At 42.1% G+C, this 16,429-nt stretch overlaps 1 protein-coding gene across 6 annotated transcripts in view; it reads right to left on the bottom strand.

Moving 5' to 3' along the window:
• Window positions 1-16,429, bottom strand: part of MITF (melanocyte inducing transcription factor) — a 109,915-nt gene that overhangs the window by 45,771 nt on the left and 47,715 nt on the right. For 5 of the 6 annotated variants that reach the window (XM_050904601.1, XM_050904604.1, XM_050904603.1 and 2 more), the window contains one exon: window positions 2,984-3,230. In XM_050904601.1, the coding sequence (XP_050760558.1) occupies window positions 2,984-3,230 (247 nt within the window). Of the gene's footprint in view, window positions 1-2,983; window positions 3,231-3,603; window positions 3,611-9,859; window positions 9,912-16,429 lie in introns of those variants that run through there. The other variant, XM_050904605.1, reaches the window with a different exon arrangement.

The raw sequence follows: 16,429 nt of genomic DNA on the forward strand, positions 1-16,429 counted from the left end.
ACACCTTTGGCTTCTTTTTAAACTAGCAATTCCAAACTACCATCCTCAGACATGGAAGTATTATTCTCCTTCTCACAGTGTGAGATACGGGAGAAAGGGCAAGTCACACAATGTAATCAAAAACACAAGACGTTGACAAATTGAACAGGCTTAGAGTGGCATTTTTTGATACTAAGTTCCAAAACAAATAAACAAAAACAACAACAAAACCAGCTACTACATTTGGTCGTACTTGTTTGTGAAGTAATATTCAAAGAGATCTCTTTTAAAGAAAGTTGCCTTGCAGATTAACATTTCTGAAAGTGTAAAAATCCCCTTTTTGTCTATCTCATTCTTTAAGGTCACTAAATCCAGACCATCTGGATAATAAAGTTACCAACTTAGTTCCCTATTTATCTAATTAAAACTTCTGTACAGCTCATATGGAAAATTCATCTACAGCTAAAAACAACTGAAGTGTAAAAAGCAGCTGCAGGGAAATGATGTCACTTGTACAGTGTTACTGCAGGCAGAGCTGGCCGTCAGCGCATGGGCACCAGGAAGATTCTGATTTATTGTTAATCTCATCTTTTGAGCCAAATAACTTATTTAAAAAAAAAAAAACAACCAAAACAAACCACCACATCACAAAATTATATAGACCTTTCAGCCAAATCCTACTCTCAACTGAAGCACCAGTGGTAAATTTTCAGCAAGATCATGGCTTCAAGACTGGTATTTTGTACTTTTTTTTTTTTTTTTTGGGGGGGGGTACAGAACTGGTCCACTTTTACCAGTAAGGACAAAAGGATGAATCTTTAGCTGCTTTCCACCACCAAAAACACAAGCAGCAAAACTATGCAAAGCAGTCTCACTTCTCTCATGGGCAGAGACCAAGAGGACTTGTTTTTGCTCATTTTGACTGTTACTTATGTAAATGCAGGTGATGAGAAGACAGGCATCATTTTGTTCCAGCAGGTAGCTCATGTTTCCACAACCATCACCTTCAATGCACAATTCTCTGTCACCAAAAGGTAGTTGTTGCCAGTTATTTTAATTTACAAGCCAGTTAAGGATACATTCTCTTAATTTTTTGCTCTACAGGGTCATGCACGCTGCCATTTGGGCCAAAGATGAGTGCAGGGGAGGTGTCCTCCCTCTTTCCAGGAGGCCCTCCTCCATCAGGAGGAAAAGGGGGACAGAGACTTCTTTTGCAATCCTGAAGGATGAGGATTCAGGTTCGAGTCCTTCACGTGAAGTTCTCTAGCTCTAGCAGGTTACAGATTTGCATACAAATCCTATGACAAGGCAGTTCCTAGTAACTCCATTTGTAATAACTGATCATCATCTTCTGGCTGCAGCGTCTCCTGTAGTTTGTCCCTCAGAAATAAAGGGCTGCCTCCCTCCTCTCTCACATAAAGAGGCAATTGTAAAGTGAACGATACCGACAACTGCTAATGTTTCTTCAAGCCATTACACTCCTTCCTTAACAGTGAAATATCATCAGAAAATAAACACTTTCCCACGAGTTGAGAGGTTTAAAAAAAAAAAAACCACCCTAAAATTCACGTCATAACATATTAGGATGAAAGGGTGTAAAAACGTCATATATGCTTATTTAACTAAGTGCATTACAAACAAAAAACTATTTCATAGCACCTACACATCTGCTGGATCTGAATTATAACTATGGTGTCATAACCTCGAAACAAGTTTAACAAATTGTTATACACAAACATTGTGTGTAATGCACAAACATTAGACAAACTAGCTCTTCCCAGTCATTTTCACACTCCTTACTATATGCACATGCACACACACTCAAAGTGTATCATATTTAATTTTTAATGGAAATGTGTATATATAGAAAGAATTCAAAATTGAGCTGTCGCCTTTTTGCTCCTAGATCGTAGACCATACTTGAGCATGACTCTAGTGTCCCAATTAAGTATTTGTTTTGGCATTGTCAACACAATACCATAAAGCAGATTCAATAAATAAAAGCACCCTACATTTCCTCCATAAACCCGTCACACAGACTGCCTCGAAATCCTGAGCCTGCAAGTCTATTTTAAAACTAAATCTTTGAATACGTATCATCGATATACAACAGCAATGAGCAAACTACAAGCAGATTGCAACGAAGCTCAATTAACTCATCTGGTAAGAATACGCTTACCAACTGAAAGCACTTACTAAACATCAGACTGTAATAAAAAGATTTAGCAACAATGCAGGGCAAATAGATAACTTCAAAACTAATGAAAATTTTATTTTCATGAAATATGTTAGCAAATTTCTCCAAAACGTTTTGCATTCTTTTACTCACACATTTCACATTGCTTTACTCTACTTGGACTTAACCAGTGCATGAAATTATCTCTTATAGCTGTTCACGTTTTTCCCCAAGTAATTAGCAAGCTACATCCCCTTTGACAAAGGGATACTAACAAGCTCCTACAGTTTCCAGTAGGACAAGGAATCCAAAGCTACTAATAGCAAACAAGTCATTTAAGCAAAAAAGGATTACGAAGGCTCGTTGCAAGAGGCTGGAAACTCACCCGTATTTCAGATTAAGGCTTTCTGAGGCGCTCTTTTGTAATAAGTTTTGACTCCATTTTACAAAAATATTTCATTGTTTTCTTTTAAAAACCAAAATATTGATTTGAATATCTACTAATAATGTCTTCTTTTTGAAAATAATTAAGTACTAGAAAGATGGAGAAGTGTTTTCCAAAGGGAAAATGACGGAAACATTAGTTTTGTAACAAAACCTCCCTTCCGAGATCTCAAAGTTTAAAGAAAACAAAAGTCACACAAACTTTTTAAAAAAGGTTTTCCATTTTTCACTACCAGGACACCAAAATAAGCTGCAAATCAAGCCAGAGCGCAGCTTATTTGCAAAATTTCTTTGTCGAAAAATCCCTATAACCACGTCCCTATTAAATAAGTACGTTTAGATGAGCGGGAGCTCCTAAAGAGAAAGGCAGAAAGACTGGTGTACCTTGAGGACCTCCATGGGTACCTGGGTGGCGGGGGGCAGGCTGGTGGGGACGCTGACGTTGATGGCAGGTGTCTGGCTGACGGGTACTCGCTGCTGCATGAACTGGGCTGCTTGCTGCTTCTGCTGCTGCTCCCGACGCTCCTGCTCCTGCATCTGCTCACGCATGAGCTGCTGGCGTAGCAGGATTCGTGAGGTCATGCTGGAGGAGCTTAAGGGAGGCTTGGAAGCGCCAGGATGCTCGGAATTGCTGTGAGAAGACCAGAGAGAGACAGCTCAGCTTCCACAAGCGGGATCGCGGCTCCAGCGGTCGGAGCTTGCAGAATTACACTAGAACGTGGGGCGGGATGGGTGAGGATACGCCACATCACACAAGGGGGAATTCGGAGCCGACCTACTTCAGGTACTTAGCAGCCACATTAGGCTGCCTTAACTTGACTGCAGCTAACCATTTCCAAACGCCAATATCCAGCTGTAAAGAGCTATTTGCTGTTTCAATTTTTACAGCAACCATCCACGAGAAAAACAAATGCTTTTCCAGATAGCAGCAGGCACTCATATTCCTTTTTTTTTTTAAAGTAATAAATGGCTGTATCAAGTCTAATGATAGGTATAGATAATACTCCAGGTCTAATGATCTAGCTCAAAAATAAATAGATAAAATAAATCTACCTCTCCCATGAAAGCAAAACATAACAAAGTTCAGTTATTTTCTGCAAAACACTACCTCGGGGTTGGATTTGCTGGTGGCGACACTCTTCATAGCTAGAAACCAGACCCCCCCCAAAAAAACCAAACAAACAACTCCCACTTCAGGCCTACCAGCATCTTCCGAGCACAGTGAGATACAAGAACAGGCAGAATAAACAACAATAACTGCTTTATTTCAGTCACACTTTATAAAGTGTATCAGGCTGGCCTGAGCTAGCACACTGCACTACTTCACCACCCAGGAGCTATTTCTAAGCCATTGGCAAGCAGAGCTTCTTACCAGACAGCATGGGGCAAACCATGGAACTTTGCCATGGACTGCAGGGACACCTTCTGAAAGCAACCCATCATTTTGTTAGCCCTCAGAACTAAAATCCATTTATAAGACATTTCTGTAGCATAAGGCAGAACAATTACCATGTAAATACCAAGCTGCACATTCTTCAAGCGAAGGATGTTGGAAGTGGGTAAGAATACATGACTCCATATAAGAGCGAGCTACAGCGTGTATAACTCAGGATATTTTGTTTCTGAATCTGACTGCTGCAGCTGATGGCTGTCAGCCCATGGAAGGAAAGGGCTCATCAGGCTACAATGATGCAGGGCTGTGCCTGGGGAAGCCAGCAGTAACCCTTCCGCTCTAGGAGGAGACCACTCTTGAAAAGCCCACCTCTGGCTCTGGTGTTTAGGTGCTACGTGAGGGATGCTGATGGGACAGCTGGCAAAGGAGTCCAGGAGCTAGCATCCCTCCTCCAGGTCTCCCCTGGAGGCTGCGGGCATGGAGAGCTACTTGTGCTTGGACAACCAGAGCCAGCACTGCTGGAACTTCTCCGGCTTTGTTTAGGACCGATGTTGAAAACAGTTCAGAGTAGAAACGAAAAAGGAGAACCCACACTTACTCCCCCAAGAGATCAAATTCTGCTTTTCCAGAGCACACATTGTGGGGGCAGGGAGGGAGGGAGGGGACCATCTTGCTATTTAAGACCTGTCAGGTTGAAACATTCACAGAGACACTGATCCTTTTGATAAAACAAGAGAAAACCTTTGTGGTGAAACTAATGCAGCTGTGGAATAATCGTACTAATTAGCTGCTCAAGACAAGTCATTGACTGTGATACTTGCAAAAAACCACCACCCTTTCAATTAAGGGCGAAGCATTCTCACATCCAAACCCAGCAGCATGTTTCCTGGCTGCACATCTGAACCACTTGCACATTTCCAAACCGAGGAGATGCTTTATTTCCATGACTAGGATAGTTATAGATCAGTGGTCTCCCACTTTTTTTTGATCACGCACTGCTACCAGGAAAAAAAAAAATGTTTGAGCATGCACCCCCAATACAGGTATATTTATTTATTAATTATATACATGTATTACTGAAGTGCTTATATTTTCTTCCTGCCCACCAATAATATTGTGCACCCCACTTTGGAGACCACTGTAATAGATGAGCAAAAAAAAGGCACTCAAATGCTGCTTTTAAGGAAGGATTCATTCTCCTCATGTTGAGGAAAACCTTATTTTGTATCACACTAAGCAGGATTCTCATTTGTGTGCTACTGGCATTTTTTTACAGATACCTAATGCTGCAAAATTGGTAACCCAGCAGTTCCTCCCACCTTCTTTCATTTTGAACTGTTTTCCGCCTACCAAAGACAAGTATGCTGAAAACCATCTCAGAAGAACCTTCCATATACTAACATTTTGGGGAATGCGAGGGAGAAGGAAGGAGAACTGATTTCCACGGCATTTCAAACAGCCCCTGCCAGAAACCTCATCTCGCTCACGCGATTACTGTACCTACTCACACCAACAACTCAACAACTGTCCTTACAGCTTCCTGCAGATGATTCAGGGGTCTACTGTTGATTGAAAATTGTCACCAAAAGCTTCATGTATTGTGTCTTTAAAAGAAACGATAGTCCCTGAAAATGCTGTTCTGCCAAATTCTTCCCCAAAGGGCAGAGACTCTTCCAGGTTTTATTTCTTTTGCAATTCTGCTCAATATTTTAATTATTCACTAGAAAAAATGACTTAGATGTAATTAGGTAGGTAGTGCAAGGTCGGGCAATGTACTTTTTAAACAAGTATCAAAAGAAGAGCAGACACCAGCAAGGGGAAGAAGAGTCTGATCTAATTCACATCCAGAACACCAGATTTTGGTGGCCAGGTGAGGGGGAAGAAAAAGCTTGAGAAGAGATTACTGAATGTCCTGTTCATCCTTATTTCAAAGGAGAAGCCAGAAACCAGCATAGCTACAACAGAACTGTGAGCTCAGTGGACGCATCATTCTCTTATTTATGCACGTTATAATTTTACGCAGAATAGAGGTGCACAAGCCCTGAACGCAGGCAGCGCTGGCAGCAGCGTGCTGCCAGACCGCAGCTACTGCCACCAACGCATTCGAGTTCAAATAATGCTTTTATCTGGGATAAAAGCGGCTGCACAACACCTGCCTGCCTGACCAGATGCTCCTGTCACAAGCAGTGCGAAGGAAACTGGACAAACACAAGACAGCTCCTGCCATGCAGATTTCCCCGTTATTTATTCCCCCGGGGGCTGTAAAGCTACTCCCGTGGGCAAGGGCGGTCTCACCACACCAGCATACCTTCCACTCTCCATGAGTGGCACTGATCAAATGTGGAAAACCATTTGAAACTTTGGTATCTCATCCTCTAAGCCTGTCCCATGCACAACACGGACCATCCTCCCGCCCAGCTTCCCTTCCCCACCGCGTCTGCTCCTCTTCTCAATGGCAGGATGCTTCGCGCAAAGCTCCGAGGTGGAATGGAAGATGGTTTGGATTTCATCACCATGTACCCTCCCGGAGAGCAAACAGGAGAAGGTTTGTCAGAAACTCAGTTTTCCACTCAAAAAAGCAATTAAAAACTTGTTATGTCAAAGGCTTCATGAAGAGAGTTTTGAAAATTCATATTTTTAAAGCTTCTTGACCTTTACATGCTGCTGCACAGGCATCTTCTCCCATGATCAAGCACAGTGCCATGTACCGCAGTGCGACCAAAACATGGACACGTGGATTCAAAACTCTCATACATGAACTGATTCACCCCCAGATTATGTAGAGTCGGTAACAGAGCCCACACACACAGCTGATACACGATGTGATTTAGATACTTCCTGCAAACACGGTTTATGGATACCATTTAATTGCAATAAATGAAACCAACTCATCCTTTTAATTGACATATGATTAAAATGGTTATCCATTAGCAGTCTAATAAGCATGCTGTAATACAGACTGAGAGTTATTAGTTATGAGTGTCATGTGCCAATCCAATTAATCATGAAGCGATAACATTTTATTAAATAAGTTTAAATTACATATCCTTTGCACAGATGCCTGGGAAATGTTAGTTACTGCATACATAAGTTATAATGCAGATGGCTGTTGCATAATAAAAGGCAACTGATCAGATTAAAATCAAGTTTGATTTTGTTGCCATCAACTCAAGAGATTACAGAGACCATACCTTTTAGAGCCTAATCTACCTTCCCAGATGCGTACTGATTATTTTATGTCTGTCTCCTTGGGCAAAAAGACAAACTTGTCTTTTGTTGGTCAGTTTTGTTTTCAGATTCTTATAAATTGATCAAACAAGTTCTCTGGTTCACATGCATTATTTATATGAGTTGTCTGGTTTACAAACATTATTTTGCATTAGCTATGTATTCGTTAAGAAACTTCTCTGGAGATTTTGAACTGGAAAAAATTATTTAACTCAGCTTTGCTTTTTAATTACTGTTTTTAAAAAAAAAATCTAAGAAAAAAGCCTCCAATGTAAGGTTTCTTAGGCAAATTGCAATAATTAGAAACAGACCAACTCCTCAAACCCAGAGCTTCCTCAAACAGAGATGAACAAGAACCAAATAAAATGCATTAAAAAAAGAGCTTTCAAAACCACTTGCTCTGGGCAGGATCGACTACCCTGCTCTAAGCAGAAAAATGGCACACAAGAGGGAGGCTGTTGCTCTACTCCGTTCACGCCAACCATTTGTTAATGGGTTAGTCCACAGAGAAATCAGCCAAGAAAAGCAGATTTAGCACCTCAAGAAATCCACTGAGCTGCACCAGATCTTGGAGGTCAGAGGTAAGAAATAACACGGATTTAAATGCTTGTGTTTCATGTCTTACCCTTATCCCATTCATAATTATTTATAGAGAAAAGAAAGGCATCCACATTTAAGTATCTAACATTAGCATAAAACTGTCTTGATCTTTAAAGCAAGCAGATGAGAGGTTGCCAACGTTACAACTCAAATACTTGGCTTGACCTCCAGAAGGCATTATCAGAAGAGACCACCGCACAGCTCCCCTTCCAACACCCCTCCTGTTCAATGACTTCTAGAGTTTCCTCAAAACTAAAGTTTATTTGTCCAGACTCTGTTCTCAGTCTCTCTACCAAACAGTAAAACCTCAAGAAACTTTTTGTTGCCAGTACTATACATGCAGCTGAAGCAACAACACTTCTAGCAGCATCTAACCTACCAGCCAGCATCACTGTTTGCCACAGAGAGGGGTGACAGAAAACTGAAGCATACCAAAAGAAAAAAATAAATGCAAGAGGGAGCCAGATAACTCCCCAAAAAACCCAAACCCCAAAACCAAAAAACCCACAAAACAAACAACAAAGCAGCCCCCTACACCATCTCTTCTCCCCTATCTTCAGCTAAAGCAAGGGATTCTAAGTACAAGAAAACTACTAGGGCATTTTCCCTGGAGCACTTTGTACTTCATTCCTAAAATTTAATAATTGATTGTGGGTTACAGCGATGCTCCACTCACCACGCCAACTGGCTGGCACTGCTTAAAGTATCAATGTTAAAAAAAAAAAAAACAACCAAACAAAAAAAACCCAAACCAACAGTTGGCACCCTCGTATGTCCTTTCTTGCCAAGGACAGAGCAATTACATAAACCGTGTGGAGACCTTTATCAGCTTTTATAATAAAACAAGGACTATGTTTCAGGCCTCTACATGAAAGGAGGTTTCCGCATTTGAAGGTTACACATTTAAGGAGACACGCTGCCTGCTGTCACATCTGCTCCATCGTCAAGGTAAACATTTCTCTGTCCCTCCAGTGCTTTCTTATCCTGACCTGCACCAGCTCAGAGCTGCTCTCCTGCAGCAACGCCGCTTACCCTACGCCATGGGCTGCACCTGTAGAACAACCCTCAACCCAAGGGGCATCCATCCATCCACCCGCATGCATTGCGTGCACCTGGTCAGCAGGGGAAGGAGAAAAAAACCCTAAAACATCCACCATGCAGATCCACTATGCAGGAGCTAAGGGCTGAATTACAAATCGAATTAATTCAGTGGATACGCTCGTCTTTAAAAAAAAAAATAAAAAAAAAAAATAAAAAAACCACTTCATTTAATCCTCAGCTAAGATTTTTTTTTTTAAGTAGCTGTACACCATTTAGTAGTTTTCCATTTTTCTTCCTGTCTTTAAAACACACCTTCACAAGCTGCTGAACATAATGCTTTCTGAACTTAATGAAAACCTCTCTCATGACCCAGGAGCACTCAGTAAATAATTATTAAGCTCTGGAGGTGGCTTTTGCATGAGTGTTGACTTAATAAAATGCCGTAAGTTGATCTGCTTGAATGCCCATTTACTTGGGGGGACAGCTTGCAGTATAGCTTGCAAAGCTTCATCAGCACCAGATTAAAGAACAAGGTAAAACTAAAGAGGTTCAATCTAGAAGCTGCAAAGGTCACATTTTACAATCCTTTACTACCATTCCTGTTAAAAGGGAGATGAATAATTGCAAACCGAGAGTATCCTCAAAGACTTCCATATAATAATCACTATAATGCACCAAGTCTTTTTACTCCTAAACTGAACCTCCATTAGCCCAAATGTGTGTTTGCCATGAAGTTTCAGAAGGAGATATATATATATATATATGTACATATATTTACAATTTTTTTTCAAACACGGAGTATTTTGTAAGTCTTCTCCTCCTGAAAGTCACCATCATTATCTCAGCCGGTCAGTCACAGCTGCTGTGGCTCTGCAGAAGACAGTGGCCAGCTCCCAAGCACAGTATTTTTAACTCCCACAACACAACCTCCATCACAACAAATCAATCACGCAATCTGCTCACGGTGCCATCGCTCCGGGAAAGCGCCACTTACAGACAGAAGCTGTCAAAGGAGCAGGGCATGAACATCTGAACTCTAACAGCTTCCATCTTTCCCCTCCCCTCTTGTGTCCAAGGGCTTTTGCTGAGCACCCTCGGGTGAAAGTCAAGCGGCGACCCAGCCAGCCGTGTCTCTAGGGGTGGCTCCAGATAAGGACCTGGCAACTCCAATCCCCACGGAGCAGCAACACGGGCAGCAGTGCCCGGCGCCTGCTGGCACTGCAGACCTGTGCAATCCAGCACCTACCGAGGAGAAAAGACAGAGGGGGTGGAGGCAGCCATGCACAAGGTCTTCAGATATCACGAAAGGACTCCAAAACAGCCCAGAAATTCAGAGTCAGCATCTCGCTACATCTTGCCTCACCTGCATGAGAGTATTGCACAAACTCCTGATGGAGACAGCCCGGAGCAAGGCGTGGGTCTGCAGCAAGCACAGATAAATGCCCGGCACTACCGCAGGGCTGAGCGTGATCCTCAGACCCGTGCCCAGGCGGCTGTACCACCCTCACCGTCCGCGGACAGACAACCCGCTGCAGGTCTGGGAGAAACGGAAGATGTGGGTTGGCGCTGAAAGCGCTTCTCCCATTCATTAATTAAAAGGGGTGTGATCAGGCCATTAATGCCATCAGAGGAGTGGATAAGGACTGTCTGTAACGGCACAGTTTTCTCACGGTCTTTATCACCAAAAAGGGGAAGGGGAAGGGTGGGTGCAAGACAAATTTGTTTTCTGGGACATAACTCCTTCACATTCAAGGTTCACCTAGGTGAACCTCCACCTAGGAACCACTGGAGGTGCATCTCACAAGAGCTAGACATGCATCTGTAACAGTACGGAGACTCGATGTGACTGTGTACACGCTGTTTCCCTAATTTCACCACTGCTCAAACAGGCTGAATCCCTCAGGCAGAAAAGGAGCAGGCAGGTGAAGACACATACGCACACAAACACCTCAAGCTCCTAGAAATGTTCCATGAAGGGTTAAAGAAATTTAAAATGTAGCTGACTGCGTTACCCAATATTGGTTTGATGCTCTTCCTCAAACTTTCAAAGCCATCACAAACTTAGAGAAGATATTACAAAAAAAATAAAGAAAAAAAAAAGGCATGAGGAGGATTTGTCTTTCACTTGAAAGCCTGACCTTGTCAAAGGCTTTTTGAACCATTTTTCAGACACCACATCTATGGGTACTTCCCTCTCTAAAGAGCTCTACACACATTTGCAAAACAAAAAGCTAGATAGCTAAAACAACCAAGAGGTGATAAAAGAAAAAGAGAGGAGATAACACTCCACTAACAACATCTGTAGTTCTTGATTTTGTAATATAGAATTTACCTTCTTTTATCTGGGTAAATAGAGAAGATAACACCGTCGCCGAGAGGGATGATGACGTATGATCACCACACTTTTTGATACTTTGCAACTACATAGTGCCTAGATCTGACTCCACATCACCTTCCATCATATCTTGGTTTAGAAATTATTTATCACTTACATAGTCGGACAGCAAGTTTATTCACAGAGGCAGCGCTGCAGAAAACAAGACTTGACCATGTTGTGTTCACAGCTTGTACCCATCATTCACATGCTCAGACTCCCTCCCAACCAAAAAGCCACCTTGCTTCTTGAGGCTTACAGTGACCCAGCAATTCCCAGCCTAAACCCTTCCGCTCATCCGAGGTTTTCTGCTTATTGACTCCACTGTTACAGCGCTATTCAACGCTTTCCAAAGACGACAAGGCAGCTCGAAGCCTCATCTCACGCAGATGACATCCTCACTCTGGTATGCTGAACAAACAGGATCTTAAGAAGCAAAAGGGAAAGTGTTTATGGAAGATTTGTTTTAAATGATTAAGAACCCCAAACAGTCATAATGAAAACCACAAAGTGAATTCAGTGCTCGGTATGTGATAGGTCGGTGTTATCAGTGCGTAGGACTTGCTCGTTACAGTGAATACTACGTGCAAGGGAACAAACAACCCCTAACACATTACTGCAATAACTCTAACATCAAAATAATCTTGGACAGATATTATGCAAACTCTCACTTCAACCTCTAGCCACAGCACTAGCTGTTCATTACAGGACCTGATCAGATCAGAGAGTGTTTTTAGCAACTTTTCTTTCTAACAAAGCAACTCTCCAGACTGCAGAAACCAATTCCTCAGCATCCACACGTTTTAAACAAACTTCAGTTTTAGAGTCCTTAAGCATTGCTCATAGTTCTTCTACATTTTTGTCTACTTGTGGAAGAGTTAGTGGGGCAAAGAGGATTGTTTTACTGTGCAGGCTGAATGACTGGGGAAAAAAAAGCCTTTATTCAGCAACAAGTTACTCTACCAACCATTTGGATATTTACACTGCAATTGTGATTTGCAACTGCAGGATAGATGTACCAGTCTTGCTGCCTTGGGTATCCACAGCACAGACACGAAGGCGGGATAAGCTCCAGTTGTCCACCTAAGAAACCATTCGTGATGTTTACAAACCTGCTAATTGAGGCCAAGCAAAAGGACAGTCGTTCACTGGAGGAATTGCCCAATTGCAAACAACTACAGAAGAGGTGGCCTTCAATTCCCTTGCTTAGGCCATTCAATGCGACCTACAACATCCCTGACGTGGGGTAATCTCAAACTAAGGCTCCTAGAGAAAGCAAACCCCAGCAGTCCATCAGGTAGTGCTGCTATGCTACGACGGGATCCTGCAGCATCCTCAGTACAGCCACATCCAGCAATAAGGTCCCTCTGTCCCCAAGCGCCTATCCCAAATCCCAACCACTCCCAGTTCAGGGATTTCCCGAGATGGGTACGGTTTCTGTGTGCTTACAACCTTTGGGTGTACGCTATGGGGTCATGTCAGAACACCTCAGTGTGTGCTCTGCAGCTGCACAGGACAGCTGGTGTAGGTCAGTGCAAGTGTTGATTAGAAGACCTCTTCACCCGCCATCCAACAGCTGTAAATTCTATTTTAAGTTCATGACATCTATATGAACTGCAGTCTTTCACAGAAATATTTAGTATTGATTTAAAGGCTGGAGTACTGGGGAACTGGCATCTCCAGGGACTGTTCTGGCAATTCCCCCTCCGCCCCCATAAAAAAAATTCTGCATCTTGTTTCTAGCCAGAAACTGTTCATGAACACCAGAGAGAGGGAAAGAAGAAAATAATTACTTAAAATTGGGGTCGCATGTAAATAAAAGAAATACCAAATCAAAAAACATGATACAGAATGAAGTCTCATTCAAAACAAAAACGTTCAAGCAACATTTATACTTTCTGATTTCACAAAGTGTCAAAATATATACAAAAAGATCCTCCTTAATCTATTCATAAGTCTTTTCTTAACACTTCAAATGCAGCCCTGCTAATACACAGCCTTAATTTCATTTTGCAATCATCCTTTTGTTCTGCATCTTTCTTATGTTGCATCTAAAAAGCATAAGCCCTTCTCAAAGAGGAGACATCAAGAAAAATCTTCAGAAATAACTTTATGCAACCAAATAAAATCTCAAAAATTAATACAGCTGCTGCAGAAAAAGGCTATTTTAAAGTAAAGCTGTTCAGCATAGTCCATGTTTTGCACAGTTTAATGCCAACTGAGACATGCTGTCCATGTAACTTGCTGCAGGAATACCACTTCTTACTTTTCAAAATACATTACAGCTATTGGTTTATTTTTGAAAAAAAGCAGCCAACTCAAAACTATTTACAAGTCTTTTTTGTTAGACCTTCTTAATCTCTTCTGCACTGCCAGAAGCATAGCACTTGAATGGCTATTTCTGTTCAAAGCTATATTTGTTGTGGAACTACTGCAAACTCCTGAATCATGTAAGCAGTGGCAAGAGCCAAAAAATGTTTCACTGGACTTGAAGTTCACATCTGCCTTAGTTACTAGGACAAAAAAAAATAAAGGCAGGCGCTTAGTTTATAACAAATAAATCCTGCAAAGATTACAGTTAATCATGAATTCTCGCAACAGGGTTTTGTTTAATCTGGTTTATTTAGCATTCATGACCTTGGCAAAGTACCTGCAGGAGCACCCACCATTACTGTGGAGCAGCAATTCACACCTTCTGTTATTTTAGGCTACAGCAGACTATACAGTGTTACATTAGTCAACCAGGTTTATAAACGTGCAGCAAAGTCACCTGGAAAGGATGTATAGTTCCAGACTTGCTGGAGCCCAACACCCAACAGTATTGCTGTCCCTAAAAAGCCGTATTATAATGGCTCTCAGTCTGAACTTGGTAGCAGCTGCACGTTTCTGCAAAATAAATGCTTGGCAAACATGCTGCTGGGAGCAGAACGACCCTCCCATTTCTTCAGCTTCTTGGTTGAGAAAGGTTAGCACTAGAAACCATCCCCTCACCTTGACCTACCACTTCGGATGCAAACTTCACCTTCTCTTTGCTCACCTTCTATTCCTCCTGATCCTCCTCCAGCAGGAAGGATCCCCAATATTCCCAACATGCTGGACACTAAGAAAAGCCCCAAAACAACAATAAAAACCCACGCAGGTGCTTGATCCCAACTTCCCACAGATTTCAAAGAGCTACCACTGCAGGCAGGGACAAATTCTGCCACGTGGTCTTTGGCACTGAACTGTAGAAGAGGTACTACAGGTACGAGGACAAACAGCATTTTTGGATAAGAATGGGACATCATAGGTGGATTAAGGAAAACCAAAAAATGTTTTCTTCATTATCCACAGAAAAAAATCTGGATTAAATCATAGTAGCCTGGTTTTGCCACACAACCATTTACTGAATTCAGAAATTTAGTAGCTGCCTGATATTGCGTTGCCAATATGTGTCTAACACACTGAAAATATTTTTCCCATCCTTTTAGAGAGGCTGCTGCAAAGCCACATTCAGGAACTGCAACTGGTTTTCCAAGTACTCAGGAAAAAAAAAACAGAAAAAAAAAATCTATTTTTAGCAACCTTCAGAACAAACAAGATGATTTGTTATTCTTGTTTTGTTTTTAAAAGCAGATAATAAAATGTCTTGTCCATTTATACTTGCATTATCTACCACTTACTGTAGTTTAAGATTGTACAAATCAGTCAGGAAGAGTCAAAAGATATTCTACCTTAAAAGCGTTCATCTTATACATTGTTATATTTCTGTGTTCCTTCTCTTCACAGAGCTATAACCTGGCCATAGAATTCCTAATCTTAACAGAAGGACATATATTTAGTTTTGCCTAGAACTGACATTATAGACTACTTAAAACTGGATTAAAGCCAGTATTAACCTGTACACGCTCCACAGTACAGAAAACGAGCATCAGCTGTCAGAATGCCAGAGTTACTCCATTAACACTAGCACAGTCAAAGCGTTTGCAATCCTATTCACAAGTTATCAAAAAAAACCCAAAAACCAACAAACCAAACACAAACCCCATGCCTGGGCTAGGGAAAGCCATCTTCTGCAGGATTTCTTCTTATTTTGCTAGCTCCCAGACATCTCCCTTTATACACTAGATGGAGCTTTGTCCCCTGCTTCCCCAGCCTGCTGGCTGGCACTGCACTGAGTTAGGGATAAAAAGGGTAACGAGGCAAAGGGTGAAACGCCGACCTCACCCCGAATAAACAGAGTGCACGCAACGGCTTCAGGAACGGCGGGATGCCAAGCGAGTATCTGGGCTCTCACCGTGCCCTCCCTGGTCCTGCTCCCCTCCCGCCCCCATTAATCTCTCATTCGAGCACTGTTTCGTCATTTTCAAAGAATCAAAAAGATTTCAACAACTCCAAATCCCAATCCACGCTGCAACTTCTACTAGCCTTTACTGTGGCCATGAGGCACTGCCTTGAGTTCACACCACATTAAAATTACATTGTTTTTTCTCCCCTTATAAAGGGACGGCGTTTAAGCTTATTACCAGATTACACACCCAAATTGTTCACTGGCTTTCCTGGATTCCTCTTCATATTCCCACTTATTTTCTTGCAAAATAAGCTCTTCACTCTCCTCTCTAGCAACCTGAAACATCTGTACCTAATGCCTCTGCTAAGGCTCCAGACTTGGATCCATTGACGCTTTTGGGAAACAACTCATTGATTAGAGTAAAATTCCTCTTGACTTGTATCTGCTGGATTTGGTCTGTATTGTTTCAGAACATAGCTCAGGAGAAACAGCTCATCCTTCTGGTGAGCTGCCACAACTCCATTAGGATCTTTCCAAGCACAACAGGATATGGTCCATCATCGGTATTTCTATGATGAATTTAAACTCAATGGGACAGAGGAGAGCCCAGGGGAATGAGTCACTCCTAATGGCACAAGTGGCCAGCACTGCAACCCAAGCGTAAAAAGCAGCAGCCTCAGGCTGTATCAGACAAGGTAATACCAGAGAGGATGGAGAAGCACTAGTGTCCATAGCACAAGATGTCTGTGTAAGACCTTGTGGGCAAGGGCTCCCGCCTGGGCACCTCTGCTCAAGAACAAGGAGCTGAAATTGAGGTGACGACAGAAACAAGAGCCCACTTTATAGTGGGAAGCTAAAGAAAAGTTTGGCATTTTAATCTAACAAAATGGAGGTTGACGGGGATGAGTGTTGCTGTCTATAAAT

The sequence above is a fragment of the Gymnogyps californianus genome, chromosome 13 (genome assembly GCF_018139145.2).
Source record: "Gymnogyps californianus isolate 813 chromosome 13, ASM1813914v2, whole genome shotgun sequence".
Classification (NCBI taxonomy): Eukaryota; Metazoa; Chordata; class Aves; order Accipitriformes; family Cathartidae; genus Gymnogyps; species Gymnogyps californianus.